The sequence below is a fragment of the Sphaeramia orbicularis genome, chromosome 6 (assembly GCF_902148855.1).
Source record: "Sphaeramia orbicularis chromosome 6, fSphaOr1.1, whole genome shotgun sequence".
NCBI classification, from domain to species: domain Eukaryota; kingdom Metazoa; phylum Chordata; class Actinopteri; order Kurtiformes; family Apogonidae; genus Sphaeramia; species Sphaeramia orbicularis.
Window position 1 is genome coordinate 31,799,828 of NC_043962.1, and position 15,586 is coordinate 31,815,413.

General features: G+C 36.1%; 1 protein-coding gene across 3 annotated transcripts in view; it reads right to left on the reverse strand.

The window, feature by feature from the left end:
• Positions 1–15,586, reverse strand: part of aass (aminoadipate-semialdehyde synthase) — a 39,454-nt gene that overhangs the window by 14,550 nt on the left and 9,318 nt on the right. For 2 of the 3 annotated variants that reach the window (XM_030137619.1, XM_030137620.1), the window contains exons 7-14: positions 12,485–12,563; positions 12,275–12,402; positions 11,959–12,107; positions 10,244–10,366; positions 7,883–7,994; positions 7,643–7,702; positions 6,984–7,051; positions 5,304–5,315 (exon numbers count right to left, since the gene is read on the reverse strand). In XM_030137619.1, coding sequence (XP_029993479.1) covers positions 5,304–5,315; positions 6,984–7,051; positions 7,643–7,702; positions 7,883–7,994; positions 10,244–10,366; positions 11,959–12,107; positions 12,275–12,402; positions 12,485–12,563 — 731 coding nt within the window. The remainder of the gene's footprint in view (positions 1–5,303; positions 5,316–6,983; positions 7,052–7,642; positions 7,703–7,882; positions 7,995–10,243; positions 10,367–11,958; positions 12,108–12,274; positions 12,403–12,484; positions 12,564–15,586) is intronic. The other variant, XM_030137621.1, reaches the window with a different exon arrangement.

Sequence of the window (15,586 nt, forward strand, 5' to 3'; positions counted from 1 at the left end):
TCAAGCAGATGATGAATTAAGTGTATATTGTTATACTGAATGTAACACATACAATAGTTATGACACAAATTAATGGCATTAGCCATAAGTGGAATAACAATAATTAAACAAATGCTGATAAGTTCCTTATTATAATAAAATGAGCCAGAAATCTATTTGTCATGAAATTAATAAAAGTGTTACTAAAACACAGCTTTGCAACTGATCCATGATGAGTGGAATATTGATACAAATTTGCAACAAGAGTCTACAAGGAGCTAATACAGCATCAGCCTCCTTCTCAAACATAAAAACTAAATGTAAATAGCTGCACAGCCTGGCCAAAAAAAAATCCCCTAATTCACCATGAATTTAATACAGCAAATAAGGAGGAGGAGCAGTGAGGAGCTTCTTAAGCAACCATCAGTTTGATAGAGAGCCTAAAGACTGGACTGTGTTTTAATGGAAAAAGGTCATGTGGTCTGATAGCCCAGATTGACCCATCAGGATCTGGGGTAAAGGTCTAGGTTTTGTGTCCATAAGATCTGTGGATTTTTTTCCTTCCCTGATGACACAGAGAACCTTACGATCCTTCATGGCATGAGCTCAAATTGTGAAAGTGAATCTGGGAGGATGAGTATGAAGGCAGATTTTTGCCTTTATTATTCAATCAAAAAGAAGTTGCTTTAACCAAAAAAAATTAATGTCAATAAAGAAAAACTTCACTTCAATCAAAAAAAACCTTTGCAATCAAAGAAAAAAAGCGATCAAATGCAATTTTTTGGGGTCGCAAATATTTTTTGCATTCAAACACTTTGCCTTTGATTGAAAAGGTTTTTTTTTTCTCCAATTCAAAATGTTTTTTTGGTTAAAGCCACTATTTATTTTTTTAAATTGAATAATAAAGAAACAAATCTACCTTCATAGTGAGACATTCATACACATGGATTAAATCTTTGAGAGAATCTTGGGGAAGAATTTACACAGTAGTCTGACTCTCAATATCAAGATCAATAAAAGATCTCAGTCAAAAATGAGTGCAAAAATGGATGGAAACAACTGTTATGACATTACATATGCTTATCTAAATGATGCAAAGGTGAATATGAGCCATAAAGCTAAAGGCAGTCCAATAAAATATTACAGTATGGGAGATTTGTTTTGGCCAAGCTGTGTATAGACACGTCTGAGAGAATAGTAACAGCTTAGTTTATAAGACAGTAGGCTAGTACTAGCTAAAGTGAGTGGATGTCTTTATTTTTACTCGTGGTTTATTATAACAAAACACTGAATTCACGTTGATATCTGCAGGTCAAGACGTAGAAGAAAACTGTGTCACTCTAATAACTGATGGCAGAAAGCATGGCCTTGTGCTAAGACATATTCATAGTCCCAGTTCACATCTTGAAAAGAAATTCATAGTGGCAAGATATTATTTCTTCATGGAAAAGTACATAGATTTAATTACTTCCTCTTTCATATGAGCAGAAAAGAGATGATCAGACACTAAAAGTAAGGTACAGATGATTGAAAGGTGTGGATTTTAATAGTGGTAATAACAACAGAAGTGGCCACAGTGTGTAGAAGCTAGTGTTAGTGAAGAGTGTTAGCTAGAGGTGAGTGAATGCATGAGTCTCATCTTCAATAACTAAAATAATAAAAAGATAACTGATAAATGTCCTTTTGCCTTGACATAAGGAGGGGTTGGTCTTTGAGCTGCAAAAAACTGATTTATGTGTTCAAATAAATGTCCAAAATGTTGAAAAACCATAACCCCAGCATAAAGTCTAGTCTACTTGTCCTTCCACCAGACCAGAATTATGGCTGCATGACACCCCTCAGTACAAAACCATCACATATTCAATGTTTCTATTTTCTATCAAAATAATTCCTTAACAATTAATCACAGTTTATATCTACAAAACAAGAATAAAATCCTTATCTTGTCAGCTTTTCATCATATCTTTTTGGTTCATTGATGGATAAGTGGATGTAAACCCACAGACCCACATATGTATTGACATTTCAAATAATATAATGGTTCTCAACCATGGCTCTATTATGCACCACCTTACATAAACTGCATTATTTTAGGATTTTTAAACATATTGTATAAAAACAGACCCTTTTTTGTTAGTTGAAAAGCCAAAATAGAAAACAGGTACAATCAAGATTTCCAAAACTTTAAATTACAAATAAATGTATTATAACATGAAACTTGCACATTTTGTAACACAAATTACACCCTTCTTTAAAATAAATTCTGCTTCTGTTGAAAGGCTCCTTATGACTTTCCAAATAAGAAAAAAATCCTAAAAGAAGCAGTTTGTTGTAATTTTGTGGCGCTTTCTCTGAGTAATGAGCTCAAATTAAAACAGGTCAATTCTATGGGTAAAGTTCAATATAAAAGCATAATAAGTCGCAGAGCAGAGGGGGGTCAGTGAGGAAGATGAGGAGGAGGAGGAGGAGGAAGAAGAGGAGGAGAGGATCATTAACAGGTTTTAAATCCAACAATGCAAAGAATAATGAATTTTCAATTATTACCAAAAAGATAAGGTGAGTAAAACATCAACATACTGTTAGTAGAATTAACCTTAAATATCAAATTAGTTGATCAAATATTTGCCTCTTCAAATAAAATACACTATGTTGAAATATTTTCATATGATCAGCAATAAAATGTCTTGAAGTCCTGCCTTTGCGGTTCCTTGAAAAAGAAAAAACTGAAGACCTCACTGAATCAATCTTTTGATTTCTAGCAACATTTAATACACATCTGCCCAAATGTACACAAAAATATGTAGTATAGTATTTATTTAGACACTTTAAAATAACTACTCATATGTAATAGTGCACTTTCACAAATTTTCTAAAATTCAATCTAAAACCAGAGTCCAACACTTTCATTTGATTTCATTTTACTTTAAAATTCACACTAGTGTAAATGGTAAAGGTCACTATAATATGCGCTTAAGGGCATATTTCACTGTTTTATTTAACAATACAAGACAATAAAGTATGGATTTCTGGGCAATTTTTAACCTCAGCCCTGATCGTTCAATGTAAGTGAAAATACACCCCATGTGGGTCCACTGTGGAAACAGAATCAGCTCTGAAATGCTTTTAATTAAACTGATAGCCCTTTTCCAAACAACTGGATTCAGTTAAAGTCTGTGATTTTACATGCTGGATTATCTTAACACCCTAATAACAATACCGGCATAAAAAGAAGCATCACCCCGAGTCACCCGTGGCATTAATATCCCACCAGTAGCCGCCACCACTCCCCTCAAATCCCCCAGGAGTCGGACCCGTGGGCCCGTTAGCTTTTGCCTAATTGGATGCGACACTGCGCACATGCATGAGCCACAGTGGCGACAGAGTGGAGGTCCGAGCCCGCCGCTGAGCCTCATCCTCTTAATTAAAAAAGAAAAAAATAAGACGTTCCCTCAGGAGGATTTCTCCCGGAGTTTCCATATCTTAAGGAGCCAAACTCAATCACGGGGATTAAGACTTTGTGGCATGGCTTGTCTGGAAAACTGATACTTAGGATCAATTAGCAAGAAAACTCATCAAGTCTTAGAGGTGGCCTATTTTATGAGCGAGCACAATGCAAAACACTGAAATCAAGAAGCTAAAACAATCCCCTCCAACTAAGCTGTTTATAGAGGCACTGAAGACTAAAGCTGAACTGAATATTAAGCATAAACACAAACACTTTTATTGTTCTATAAGCAGAGGAGACTTTGACGAGATGGTGAAGCTGCAGATGCGTTCAGAAAAGTCAATCGCCTTGAGACAGATTACCAAGAAACTGAATGGGGATTTTAATGATTGGATGTAAATGATAGACATGCAGATGACTTTCTTTAAAAACAGTCTGATATTTTGATATCCTCTTGTTTGTATTGTCCAGAACAGATGAGACACAGTTAATCATTTATCATATTAATAATAATATATTATAACATATTGTACACATTGATGGTTTTAATTGTGTTTTTGTTTTTTTGTTTTATATGCATAATTTCTTCCCTGCTACCATTTCTCATACCTGTATGGAGTAACTGTGACGACACAATTTCTTCTGGGATTAATAAATTATTCTGAATCTGATTAACTGAACCACATATTTATTATTTCACCAGTATGGATGCAAGTAGTGTAGAAAACTAAGCTAAATTAAGCTAAAACATAGTAAAAAAAAATCTTCAGAAGGAGAATATGTCATCTGAATCTGGACTTTTCAACAAGATTTATCAGAAATGTTATATCAAACTGCTTGTTTTTTGTTGTTTAGAGAGAGAGAAAATAATATGGGCTGATGGGACAGGCAGGGGCGATGGAAAGACGTTGGTGTGAAGTGACAAGAAAAGATGTTTCTACCGCTCAATAGCCAGGAACGTTCAGCGTCTGAGGTTGGCTAGCAGTGGCGGCTTGTTAGCACACAAGCCATGCAAGGAGTAAATGCAGAGGCAGACCAGAGGGCGGCACTGTGCAGGAACAACCACAAGGTTAGTTGCAATGAGTTCAGCTTTCAGCTCCAGAGAAGCTGCTGCTAAATATGTTAAGTTCGTGGTAAATCACAACACCCCCTGCTGGCTGGTGGACGATGAAACACCACACACTGTAACACTAAGAAAAGAGGAGTTAAAGCGGTGTATGACTTCCATAAACAATTTTTCATCAAATCTGTAAAATCTGAGTCATCACCAAAGTATCACAAATCCGTAAGCCTTTGTGTGATTACTGTCCTGAATCTCTTCCCTTATGGTGAATAATTTCGAACTGTACTCCATCATAAACAGTCCATTTGTTTATAAACAGAGCCAGTAGGTTAGCTGGGAGTTTTCAGAAATTTGTCGTGACGTGCATTGTGGGAAACGGAGATACACGGAGCCACAGTAGCAATGAAGCCGAATCCGTGTTTGTGCCACTGCAGCCATATGCTGTGGCCATAATGCGGCTGCACGTAGCTGCGCTTCCCACTATGCATGTCATGACAAATTTCCAAAAATGCCCGACTAACTTACTGGCTCTGTTTGTAAACAAATGGACTGTTTATGGTGGAGTACACTTCAAAATTGTCCACTGTGAGGGAACAGATTCAGGGGAATAAACATGCAAAGACTTATGGATTCGTGATACTTAGGCTATGACTCGGGTTTTACAGATTTAATGAAACATTGGTGACGAAGACAAGCAAAGACAAGAGACGAAGCACAAATATCACTACGCTTTTACTAACTATTCTATAGGCACATTAGGAAAAACGGTTCAGCTGAGGTTTATCTACAAACTGAGCTACAGGTCAAACATGTTACCTGGCTCGTAACCTTTCACATTTCATCCGTAGAGAGGTAGCATTAGCTCATAGATAGGACAAGTTTGAACACATTTATAGTCACACTGACAATACCTACAACAATCAGTTGTTGAATTATTTTCAAACAGCAACAACTTCGATATTTAAAGGTGCCCTGCAACACAAAACCCTTTATACTTGTGTTTTTTTTTTAAATACGTTCGGTCCATCTGTGTTTGTGTCATGTAGTGAATTTGAAAATGAACCTCTACCTCCTCTATCTGCTATTGCCACTGAAAAGAAATAAACAGAGAAATCAGGTCAATTAGAAAAGCTGGTCAGTGTGACGTGTTAATGCCTGAGCTCATTACGATTCATGAGCTCACCTGGGTGAAACCACGCCCACAGAATGTATCTAGCTCAGTGACAGTTTTCATATACAGCAAGCTATATATACATATTAAGTAGTAGTATATATATGTATATATACACATATACATATATACAGCAAACATGATAATTTCATGGGGCCCAGCATTCCTGGGGGGGGTGTTGTAGAGCAGTGGAGGGGGGAGCCCAGTGGATAAAGGTTAGAAGTTGTAAAAATTCAATGTAAGGTCCGCCGTACAAGAGAGGCATAGAAGCCGGGAGTCGGACGTTTAAAGCATGTTAAGTTTTACTTCACGGTTCCACCAGTTTCTCTGCTTGTTGCAAAGGGTAAAGGATGCTGAAAAGCCAGGCTCTCATTGGCTAGCTGTTAGCCAATCAGAGTCAAGCAGATTAACATGTTGAATATTCATGAGAACTGGCGTAAATCAAGCTGAGTCTTTCTAAACCACATTTAGAAACTTGAAACTTGATACTTGAAGCTTGGTAAGCAAGGCATTTTTTCCACAAAAAATGTTACAAAGTCAAACATTACCACAAAAGTAATGAAATACATGTGGCAGGGCACCTTTAATTAGTCTTGTTATTTTTCAGCTGAAATAAACACACATCTTTGTGAGGATTTGATGTTTTTCTCCATCATATCTGAGGTAACCTGAGCATCTATAGGTTTGGCTGTTCACTATTTGAATAAAGTTATTGTCAGAATGACTGATATTTAAAATCATTGCTGCTTGTCCTACAATAAAACCCACAGTATCCTGGAAACCCTATTCATACACAGTACAAGTAACCTGCATCAGCAAAAACATGTTGGAGGAAACAGGAAAAGGACATGTTATTAACACATATGACAAAGTTGATTCTGATCATAATCTGTTTGAGGACTTCACATTAACAAAGCCTGTTACGTAGGGAAGCACAAACAGAGAACTTTAGAGCAGACATGATGTTTAAAATAACAATTTGGCTGATAGCTGATGTCAATGTTATATTTTGTTTTTATTGTTGCTCATTTTTGTGTCTGCAAAATAAATAACATAATACAAAGATAAAAGAAATCTACTCTTTGAATGAGCAAAAATCTAATGATATAAACGACCTCCAATATAACAGCAGATAGACACTGACCTTGACACTGACATTAATAAAATATCTTATTTTTCAATAAGACAATGTCAGTCAACAAGGTCAACACTGATGTTTGACTAATATTTCTGTGTATTTTCATATTAAGCAAAAGAAAACAATACTGTTCAAATAAAAAAACAAGTGCAGTTGCCAGTTTCTTATATCACAACTTAAGTCTTACCTTTGCTCTCGTAGTTTTTCAATATACTCAAATTTTGGGGTCAGTACTCCATTTGAGGTGATAACAGCCTTGGAACAAAAGAAAAACAATGGAACTGTTTAAATTTTTGAACTTTTGAAACTTGTGAAGAATCTAGGAAATTTTTACTAGAAATATAAAAAATAGAAAACTGTGTCACTCTTAAAAAGTACAAATTACAATAAATACCTCCAGGATGTCATGCATTATAAGAAAAAAAACATTTTTAAGGCAGTTTTGGTTCATTTATTGTTCATTTCAATGCTTTTAGAAGCTTGTGTATCTATGGAAGCGATTAGTTACCATAATCTAAATCAAAATGCATTTGAAGAGATGCTTTTTCATTTTTAGAATATGGCTGCATTATTTGACTCATAAATAAAATTATTAATATGTTATCCAATCTGCATTTTCATTTTCTTATTCAAGATCGCTCATTCTTAATTATTTTAATTATTTTAATTTAGATTATAGTAACTAATTGCTTCCATAGTGAATGTAGTGGCTGGCTGTTTTAAAGGTACAGTTTAAAGAACATATAAGTTAAGGGGGATCTTCAGAGGAGGGGAAGCTGCCCCCTTAACCCCTGTAGATCCACCCCTGAGTCTTAACAATGCCATGATTTTCACAATCCTACTCACGTCTCTGACTTGTGGGCTAAAATCTTCTTCCTCTAGTGGTCTGGTGGCATCTGAGGGCAGCTGGTGACAACAGAAAATCAACTTTAAAACATCAACGACAACAAAAACTATGACCTTCGGGAATTGGTTTTGCCCAGTTCTCCGCCTAAAACCTGTTACAGCATTCTCCCACAGCAAACCAAACCGAACTGAACCAAAAGCCCAGAAACCATGACCTCACCGTGGACCAACAGGTCTTACCATCTCCCAGATATAGGGGAACAGTCGGTCTCCGAAGTATTCTGTGGCCTCAATGGGGAGCTGAGCAGGGAGGTTATCGATGGAACACATGAGGATCCCGTTTCCCTCCACACTGCCCAAAAAAAGAAACACAAAAACCCACACGTGAAGAAAAGACAGACAGCTTCTCACAAGATCCACCTTTTATAAGGTGAATCGCATTTGCAAGTGACACCTCCAGTCTCCTCAAAGGGCCTTTTGATTGAATGATTAACTCAAGGCTTTAACAATCAGTCACCTTTTGTTTCCTTGCAAGAAAATTTACACACACAGTAGGGGGATTTAGGTAAGGATATGAGAAAATTAGCTCTTAGTGGGGGGTATTCAGGAAAGTTAGCATGTAATGGGGAAGGGTATTCAGGAAAGGATACAGGAACAAAGAAAGGAACCAGATAAAGAAGTTAAAATTCCATTATAATACATTTTAAAACTATTGAAATGTGATTTTATTATTTTATACAATTTTCTTTGAAGGAATGTACATGAATTGTACATGTCCCTTACACTGTCCTTCTAACTTTATTGAGTTTCATAAATGTTTAAATGAAAAAAAAATTTAAATACTTATTACATATTGTCATTATACGCAACAATTTTTCAATAAAACAAGTTATTTTGACAATTCATATTTTATTTTCATAATAATATTTAACATTTTACATGTGTCTTTGAAATTGCTGTCCACCCTGTCACTTTGGGGGAATCACCCTTTCAGTAATCTGGTTGATGACATCACTGATGACATCATTATTTTGAGTGTCATCATTGGAGGTGGAAACATAGTCTGAGAGCATTTACATTTCAAAATGTTCATCATTTTGTGTTTGTACTTAGATGTGGTCAAGCTCATGCGTCTACCCTGCTGTTACCACAAAATATCAGCAGATAAAACTTTTCAGAAATTATATATTTATTGAGCATTACACAGTCCTCTTCAAAGATACTACTACTTTGCCAACTAAAGGTCCAACATGTGGTCATTAAATGCAAACTTCAGCCAAAACTGTCCACCCTGTTACCTATTTTTACATGTATTTGTCAGTAACAGAGTGCACATATTTCTTTCATATTTTGCGGTCTGCTTGTACTTTGTCTGCTTGCAAAAAATGTATAAAAATATAGGAGCTTGAAAAGGCACCTTATACTGATGCTGATCCTACTATGTTGAAGTAAGCAGTAAATGCATCATTTAGTCATTAAAACAGGCTGAAGGTAGTTTTAACCAGGAAAAAGTCACAATTCTCCAATATTCAAATAGTTATTATATTATCAAAAACTGGTAAATTCAAGTAACTATCATCCCGTCTCTTAAATATATTTTACATTTTCTTTAAATAGAGGTATTCTAACTAAAATCCAAATAATTTCCTCTATCTATAATTGATTATCTATTACTGATAATCAGTTTATTATAACTAATTAATGTGAGGATTTGAATGGTTAAAGGTTAACTCACTTTATTGTCCCTGTAGGGAAATTTTGCCTCTGTGTTTTACCCATCCTGACACACACAGTACCTCGTATTTTTGATGGTATTTTGATATGATATTTGATCCTTCTGTTTATAAAACATGAAAGTAAGATGAGTGCTTTTGGGCTCAGAGTTAATCCTCAGAGTAATCAATAACCAAAATAATCAACTCTGTTAAATAACAGTTATTTTGTTTTGTCCATCAAAGATAGATTTAGATATACTTAGATATTTAGCCTTATTTATCTTTTTATTCAAAATTTTTTTCTATTTTTATTTTTAATATGTATATTTATCCTTATGTATATAATACTGCCATTGTTCCTGTTGTGCACTGAGCCATTACAAACCTAATTTCATTTTGATGCAAATCTTAATGACAAAGAAAGCCTAAGTCTAACTCTAAGTCTAAAACACACACACAAAAAAAAAAATCAATATTTAAAAATCAAGGAAAAACAAACAGTCACATTAATCCTGAAAATATCAGGTATTTGAAATGTTTGCTTGAAACATCCTTATCTTTTAATAAAACAAGTATAAGCAATTATTCATTTAATCTCAGCAGCTCTAACATTAATTAACCGAAACTGTGAATACATTATATATAAAAAAAAAAAAAAAAAAAAAGCTCATTAGGAGTAACTACTGTTAATGAAGACAAAGAAATGAGACCAACCTGTTAATCTGGAACTATTAAACAATAACTGCCGAGTCTATATAGTAGTGATTTAATGCAAAGACACACATTTCCACTGGTACAAGTCTGACCTATTCTCACTTTATACAGTGACATGATCTGAAACATACAGGTGACCTTGTACCGAGACTCGAGTCGGGGGTGTTTGTACCTGTCGTGGTCAATGTGCTGGTCGGCGTCGTACATACAGAAAGGCTTATCAATGGTGGTACACTCGTTCATGAACTCAATAGAGCCTCCCGTGTCAGCTGATATGTCGCAGATGGCCAACAATCTGCAAAAAGAAGGAAAGGGTCTTTTATCTGGCTGACCTCCATGCTGAATGTTCACCATGTAAACATGACTGAAGGTAAAGAGCTTTGACCTTTGACATAAAGAGATAAAGCAGTAAAAGCCATTCAGCCATCGGTTTATCTGAATGTCAGGTTCAGCACTGTTGCATTCAATGCCACTAGGAGGTTAAGGACAGGTCCAATGTGGATAAAAGTCTAAAGCTAAAACTTCATTAATATCTAGAGGTCGACCAATAGTGGTTTTTCAAAGGTTGATAAACTAATGATAGGTTGGAGCAGGACAAAACAATGGTCCATTAATCAGCCCAGAGCAGCCTCCAAAAGAAAATGGGTCCAAAAAAAAAAAAAAAAAAAAAAATCGAGAAATATCCATATTAGAAACTACAAAATTATTGAACGTCTAACTCATAATAATATTTACTTGAATAAATATATAAATGAGTTTGCACTACTGTGTTAATAAATCTGGCAGTGAATATTAATGCACTTGTAAAAAGAGGAGTTTCCCTGACTCCCTGGATTTTGTAGCTCACCCTTCTTGAATAGATAAAAGATGCAAAAAAATTAAGCTTCCACGTTTTTCCTAACATTATAAGGCTTATGTGCAGCACCCAAGTCATTCTGGGGACCATGAACATCACATAAAATCAATATGAAGAACATCAGAATGGACCAAAATGATCGCAAGTGCTCTTCAGCAAGTTTTTTTGAACACTATCCCAAAATTTGGTACATATGTATGATAATAACGTAACGTGCCCACAACTGAAAATACTCGGCCTTCAGTCCACACCAAAGCTTTTGGACGGACACACGGATGTACAGACAGACGAATGAATGACAAACTGATGACAATACCCTGCGGGAAGGGCTGAGGGTAAAAAATAGCTCAAAATGATGCTAAATTATATTTTCTTTATTGAAAAATGCTAACTTTTTTTAGCAGAACGACCTCCAGACCACACTGGAGTGCGGACAATCAGAGCAAACCTCTCACAATTACACTGAAACTTTAGTAACATTTGTAAAATGTCCTATTGGTGTGTCTAAATATGTCCATCTCTTATGTATAGCCTTTAAAAAAACCTGAATGAACTGACAAACAAATATGGTTGGTTGCAGTTCCACTCATATTCTGAATTTCTGAACAATTTAAGTGAGTAACAGTGTGACAAAAAAACCCAAATTGTGATAGAAAATATCTTCTGTGATATATCGTCTGTGACAAAAAGTCAAAAGTACAGGTGTATGTACGTAAAACCTGAAGAAGATATTTCAACTACAACTCCCAAGATGCATTTCATTAACTAGCATCCTCTCATTTCTGTCATTGGCTCTGCTAATACTAAGTGAAAATAAAGACTCTGATAAAAGGAAACACAGTGTGTAGCATAAATCAGTTCACCCTGTAATTTCGTCTTAGTTTGATTCAATGACCAGTGACTGGTTTGGTTTTTAAACTCTTGTGTCTTGCAGTATTTTGTAGATTATTATTTTTACTTTGTAGACTCAACAAATATCAATAATACAAGTCTGTGGTGAAAAGTGTTTGCATCAGACTTTCTTCTCTTACTTGTGAGGCAGGGCTGGTATTCCCTCGTTGTTGCCAGATGAGTTTTTGAGGGGTCTCCTCAACCTCTGGGCGTCTATACGTCTGAGGAGTCGGGGAGTGTGGGGGTCCCAGTAAATACCGTTAATCAGACAGGTGGTGTATGGCGCAACCTGTATTTCACATAACATCAAAAATGACATAACAGCAGGGCGCTATGGTTTAATCTTTGCTAAATCTGGAGCTGTTGATGAATCAGGGGACTGACAGACACAAGACAGACAGACGGGACAGAACAGGAGGCTGTGTTTTGCTGCTGGTTAACAGTTGTCAGACTCACACTAGTCCTGAAGTGGGATGTGTACAGCTCTGGGTGGTTCTCATACTCCATGGGGTCATAAATACCATCACTCTTCCTCACCAGGTGGTGGTGTCGACTCAAAACAGTGGCATACACTTTAGTCATATCTAACAGGAAGTAAACAGAAACAAGCTGTAAACATCACATATTTCCTGTATTTGATATAAAACCATGATAGAGGAGACAGACCTCCAGTCTCAGACACGTCTTTCAGCTCATGAGGTTCAACATATTCAACAGGAAGTTCATTAATGATGTCCTGGGCTCCCTGCAGGGAAAAAAAAGGAGATATTGGACAAAGTTTCCCACAATTCCCCCCTGAAGTGCTGCTGCCTATTGCAAATGACAACTGTGCTTACATGCAGAAAAGTATCAGGTTATGATGCTTATTCTGGTTTGGATCATATGCAGTATCTGGCATTACTGTTTCCCAGTTACTCATTATTATTGCTACTGTTTGTGCAGCCGACTATAACATTTACTTTACACTAGAGGTAGACCGATATATTGATTTTTTTCAATATCGGCCATTGGCCTTAAGTTGTTTTTTTTTTTGAAAACCAGTATTTGATCAGTAGCCAAAATGTTACACAATGTTTGATCAGGCACCTGTGTGGGCAGCACTTGAGGTTAAATAAATGTTAAAAGAGTACTATGTATTTGTGTATTAATAATCTAATTTCTATTACTGCATAAAAATCTTAATTATCTGCCTTTAAAAAAACTAATCACCTGTAGATATCGGTCATTGGCTGACCAAATTTTTTAGAAAAATACATATCGGTCGACCTCTACTTTACACTATGGTAATCTAATCTTAACTTCAAAGTTACTGTAGCTACAGAAAACGAGGCCAGATGTAGCACTAAAAATGCCAACACTGCCTGACGGATTTGTCATCTACAGCTATCAAAGGAGGATGAAATCATCAGGGCCAACAGATCCTCCACCTGTTAATCTGTCAGTGTCGCAACGTAGGACATGGAGGAGGCTGTGGAGTCACGGCTATGACTCATGACCGAGGGTCATTCTATGGAGTTCAGGACTTCAGTGATTGGTTCTAATATTAATACACATAGTAATGTTTCCGTAGTGTTTCCAACCATGGTCTGACTTGAACTGTTTATGCTGTTAAATTGATGTCCAGAAGGTTGTGTTACTAGACTTAAACAGGTCAATATCTGGAGGCTTTTTCCCACATCTAATCTATAAAGTATATTTAATTTTTTCAACACTGAAAGCCAACAAATTAAATGTTTTCATTGCTGCCATGTTTGTTTTGCTGTTACATCACTTAGTACCTGCACAGTAAAAATAACCAAAATAAAATGTACATGTGTCCAAGTGCAAACACGAGATGCATCAAAAACCTGGAATATCTGGGATATGATTGGACAGATGTGCATGTAAACACAGTCAATGAGATGCTTCATCTCAAACGTTGCACCCATTCAACTCATTAAAGCGGGAAGCACGAAAAACTCTCTCCAAGCAATAAAAACCTACTCATATATTTCCCAGGCCTTTGTGTTTTTGGGCACATAGAACAGATACACTACAGATACCCACCAACCCCACTGGTCCAATTGATAACAATGTCCACATGGGTAAGATGTAATAAATACATCCTAGCCTTCATCTACACTTTCTAGCCCAAATCAAATTTTCAGCTTATCAGTCAATTTGTATTCATGTTGAGTTTTTGTCCCTCTGAAAAACAAGTACAACATGTTGCCTTTTCACATGCAAATAGGGAGCCAATTAAAAGCATTGTCTCCATAATGGCTGAGGTGTGGTCAGAACAAGAGCAAAAGGAAAGGGTTCGTGCCCACTGAAAGGCTAAAGGACTTTTAACTTCCAACAGGGTCTGGAAGACGTTTTGTAAACACTACCCTTTCACAGACTGGGTTTGGGGGAGGGTTAAGCAAGATTTAGTTATGGGACTTCACACCGACCATTCATTCCCTGTTTACTGTGGATTTCTTTACTGGATTATAAAGAGGTGGAGGCTGCAGAGGTCAACAATAGGCACAGAAGGAACATCAAACTGCAGACAGTACACAACATGATTTCAATAACCTGCAGTTAAAAAGGTATCTAAGCAAACTAGTAAAATGGAAAAAGTATTCCATTTTACCACTGACGTATTTATAAATTAATAACAGACAAAGAGCATCTCTGTTACCATGGTAATTAAGTTTCACTTCTGCCTGTGGTGCTGTTTTAAAACCTGCTTCAATCCATGGATGGACTATGCTCCATTAGTGCTGACTTTTTGTTCTGCCAAGTTCTCAGTTTTGAAGATATTTTTCTGCTTTTGAGATGGACGTTCAGTGCAGAATTATGTTGCTGTAGTGAGAATCTGAGTGGAATCAAATATGAATGAACCTGTTTCTGTTATTGTAATAAACACACGCAGTTTGTCCTGACCTGTCGCCTTCAAAACTTACTGCCGTTTTGTTTTTGCTAACAGTTCTAGTCATCTTATCTCATTGCATTTGGTTGATTTCTCTAATGCCCTTGTGGCTGCCATAGTTTCAGAGGCTGCTGGTTCTGGGTATTTTTTTGGGTTTGCGTGTTGTGTGTAAAAATGTGGTTTGTGTAGTTTCTTTTTCAGCATCATGGATAACTTTGATTACCACTACATCATGTTCAGTTCATTGTAAAACCCCATCAATGTCTAAATCAGTAATGGGAAACACTGCATAAATCAGCAGTATTCAAAATAAGTTTATATGCAGTAATTTAACCTGAAAATCAGTCATGCAGACTCTGACACATTCACATAATCCTGTATAAAATGATAACTGAAACTTCCACAGTGAATCTATGTACCTCATGGAATAGGTTAATACTCACTGATCATGTCAGTGCAGGTGAACAGTCCTGACATTTCTCAGTAAACACCCCATATTACAACATGTACATGTGCAACCACAATGTAAATATGTAAATAATACTTAACTTTTATTCAATATTTACATAACTATTTATATAATGGCCAAAGTTCTTGCTTTTCTCTTTATATTTCATTTCTCACTCGTTTGTGGTTTTTCTACCCATCTTTTTCTCTGCACTTGTTTGTTGTACGGTGCTGTTGTCAACTGTGTCATCTTATCTTATCTTATCTTACCTTATTTTAAAGATATAAAAATAGGACCAATGGCCCTGTAGCTTACTGGCCAAATTAAAAGCTTTGGGAAATGTATCCAGATGCCATTTATTATCACCCAGTTATGTGTATTTATTATATGACAGAAATAGCCCATGTTTTGGTCATATTCCAATCAG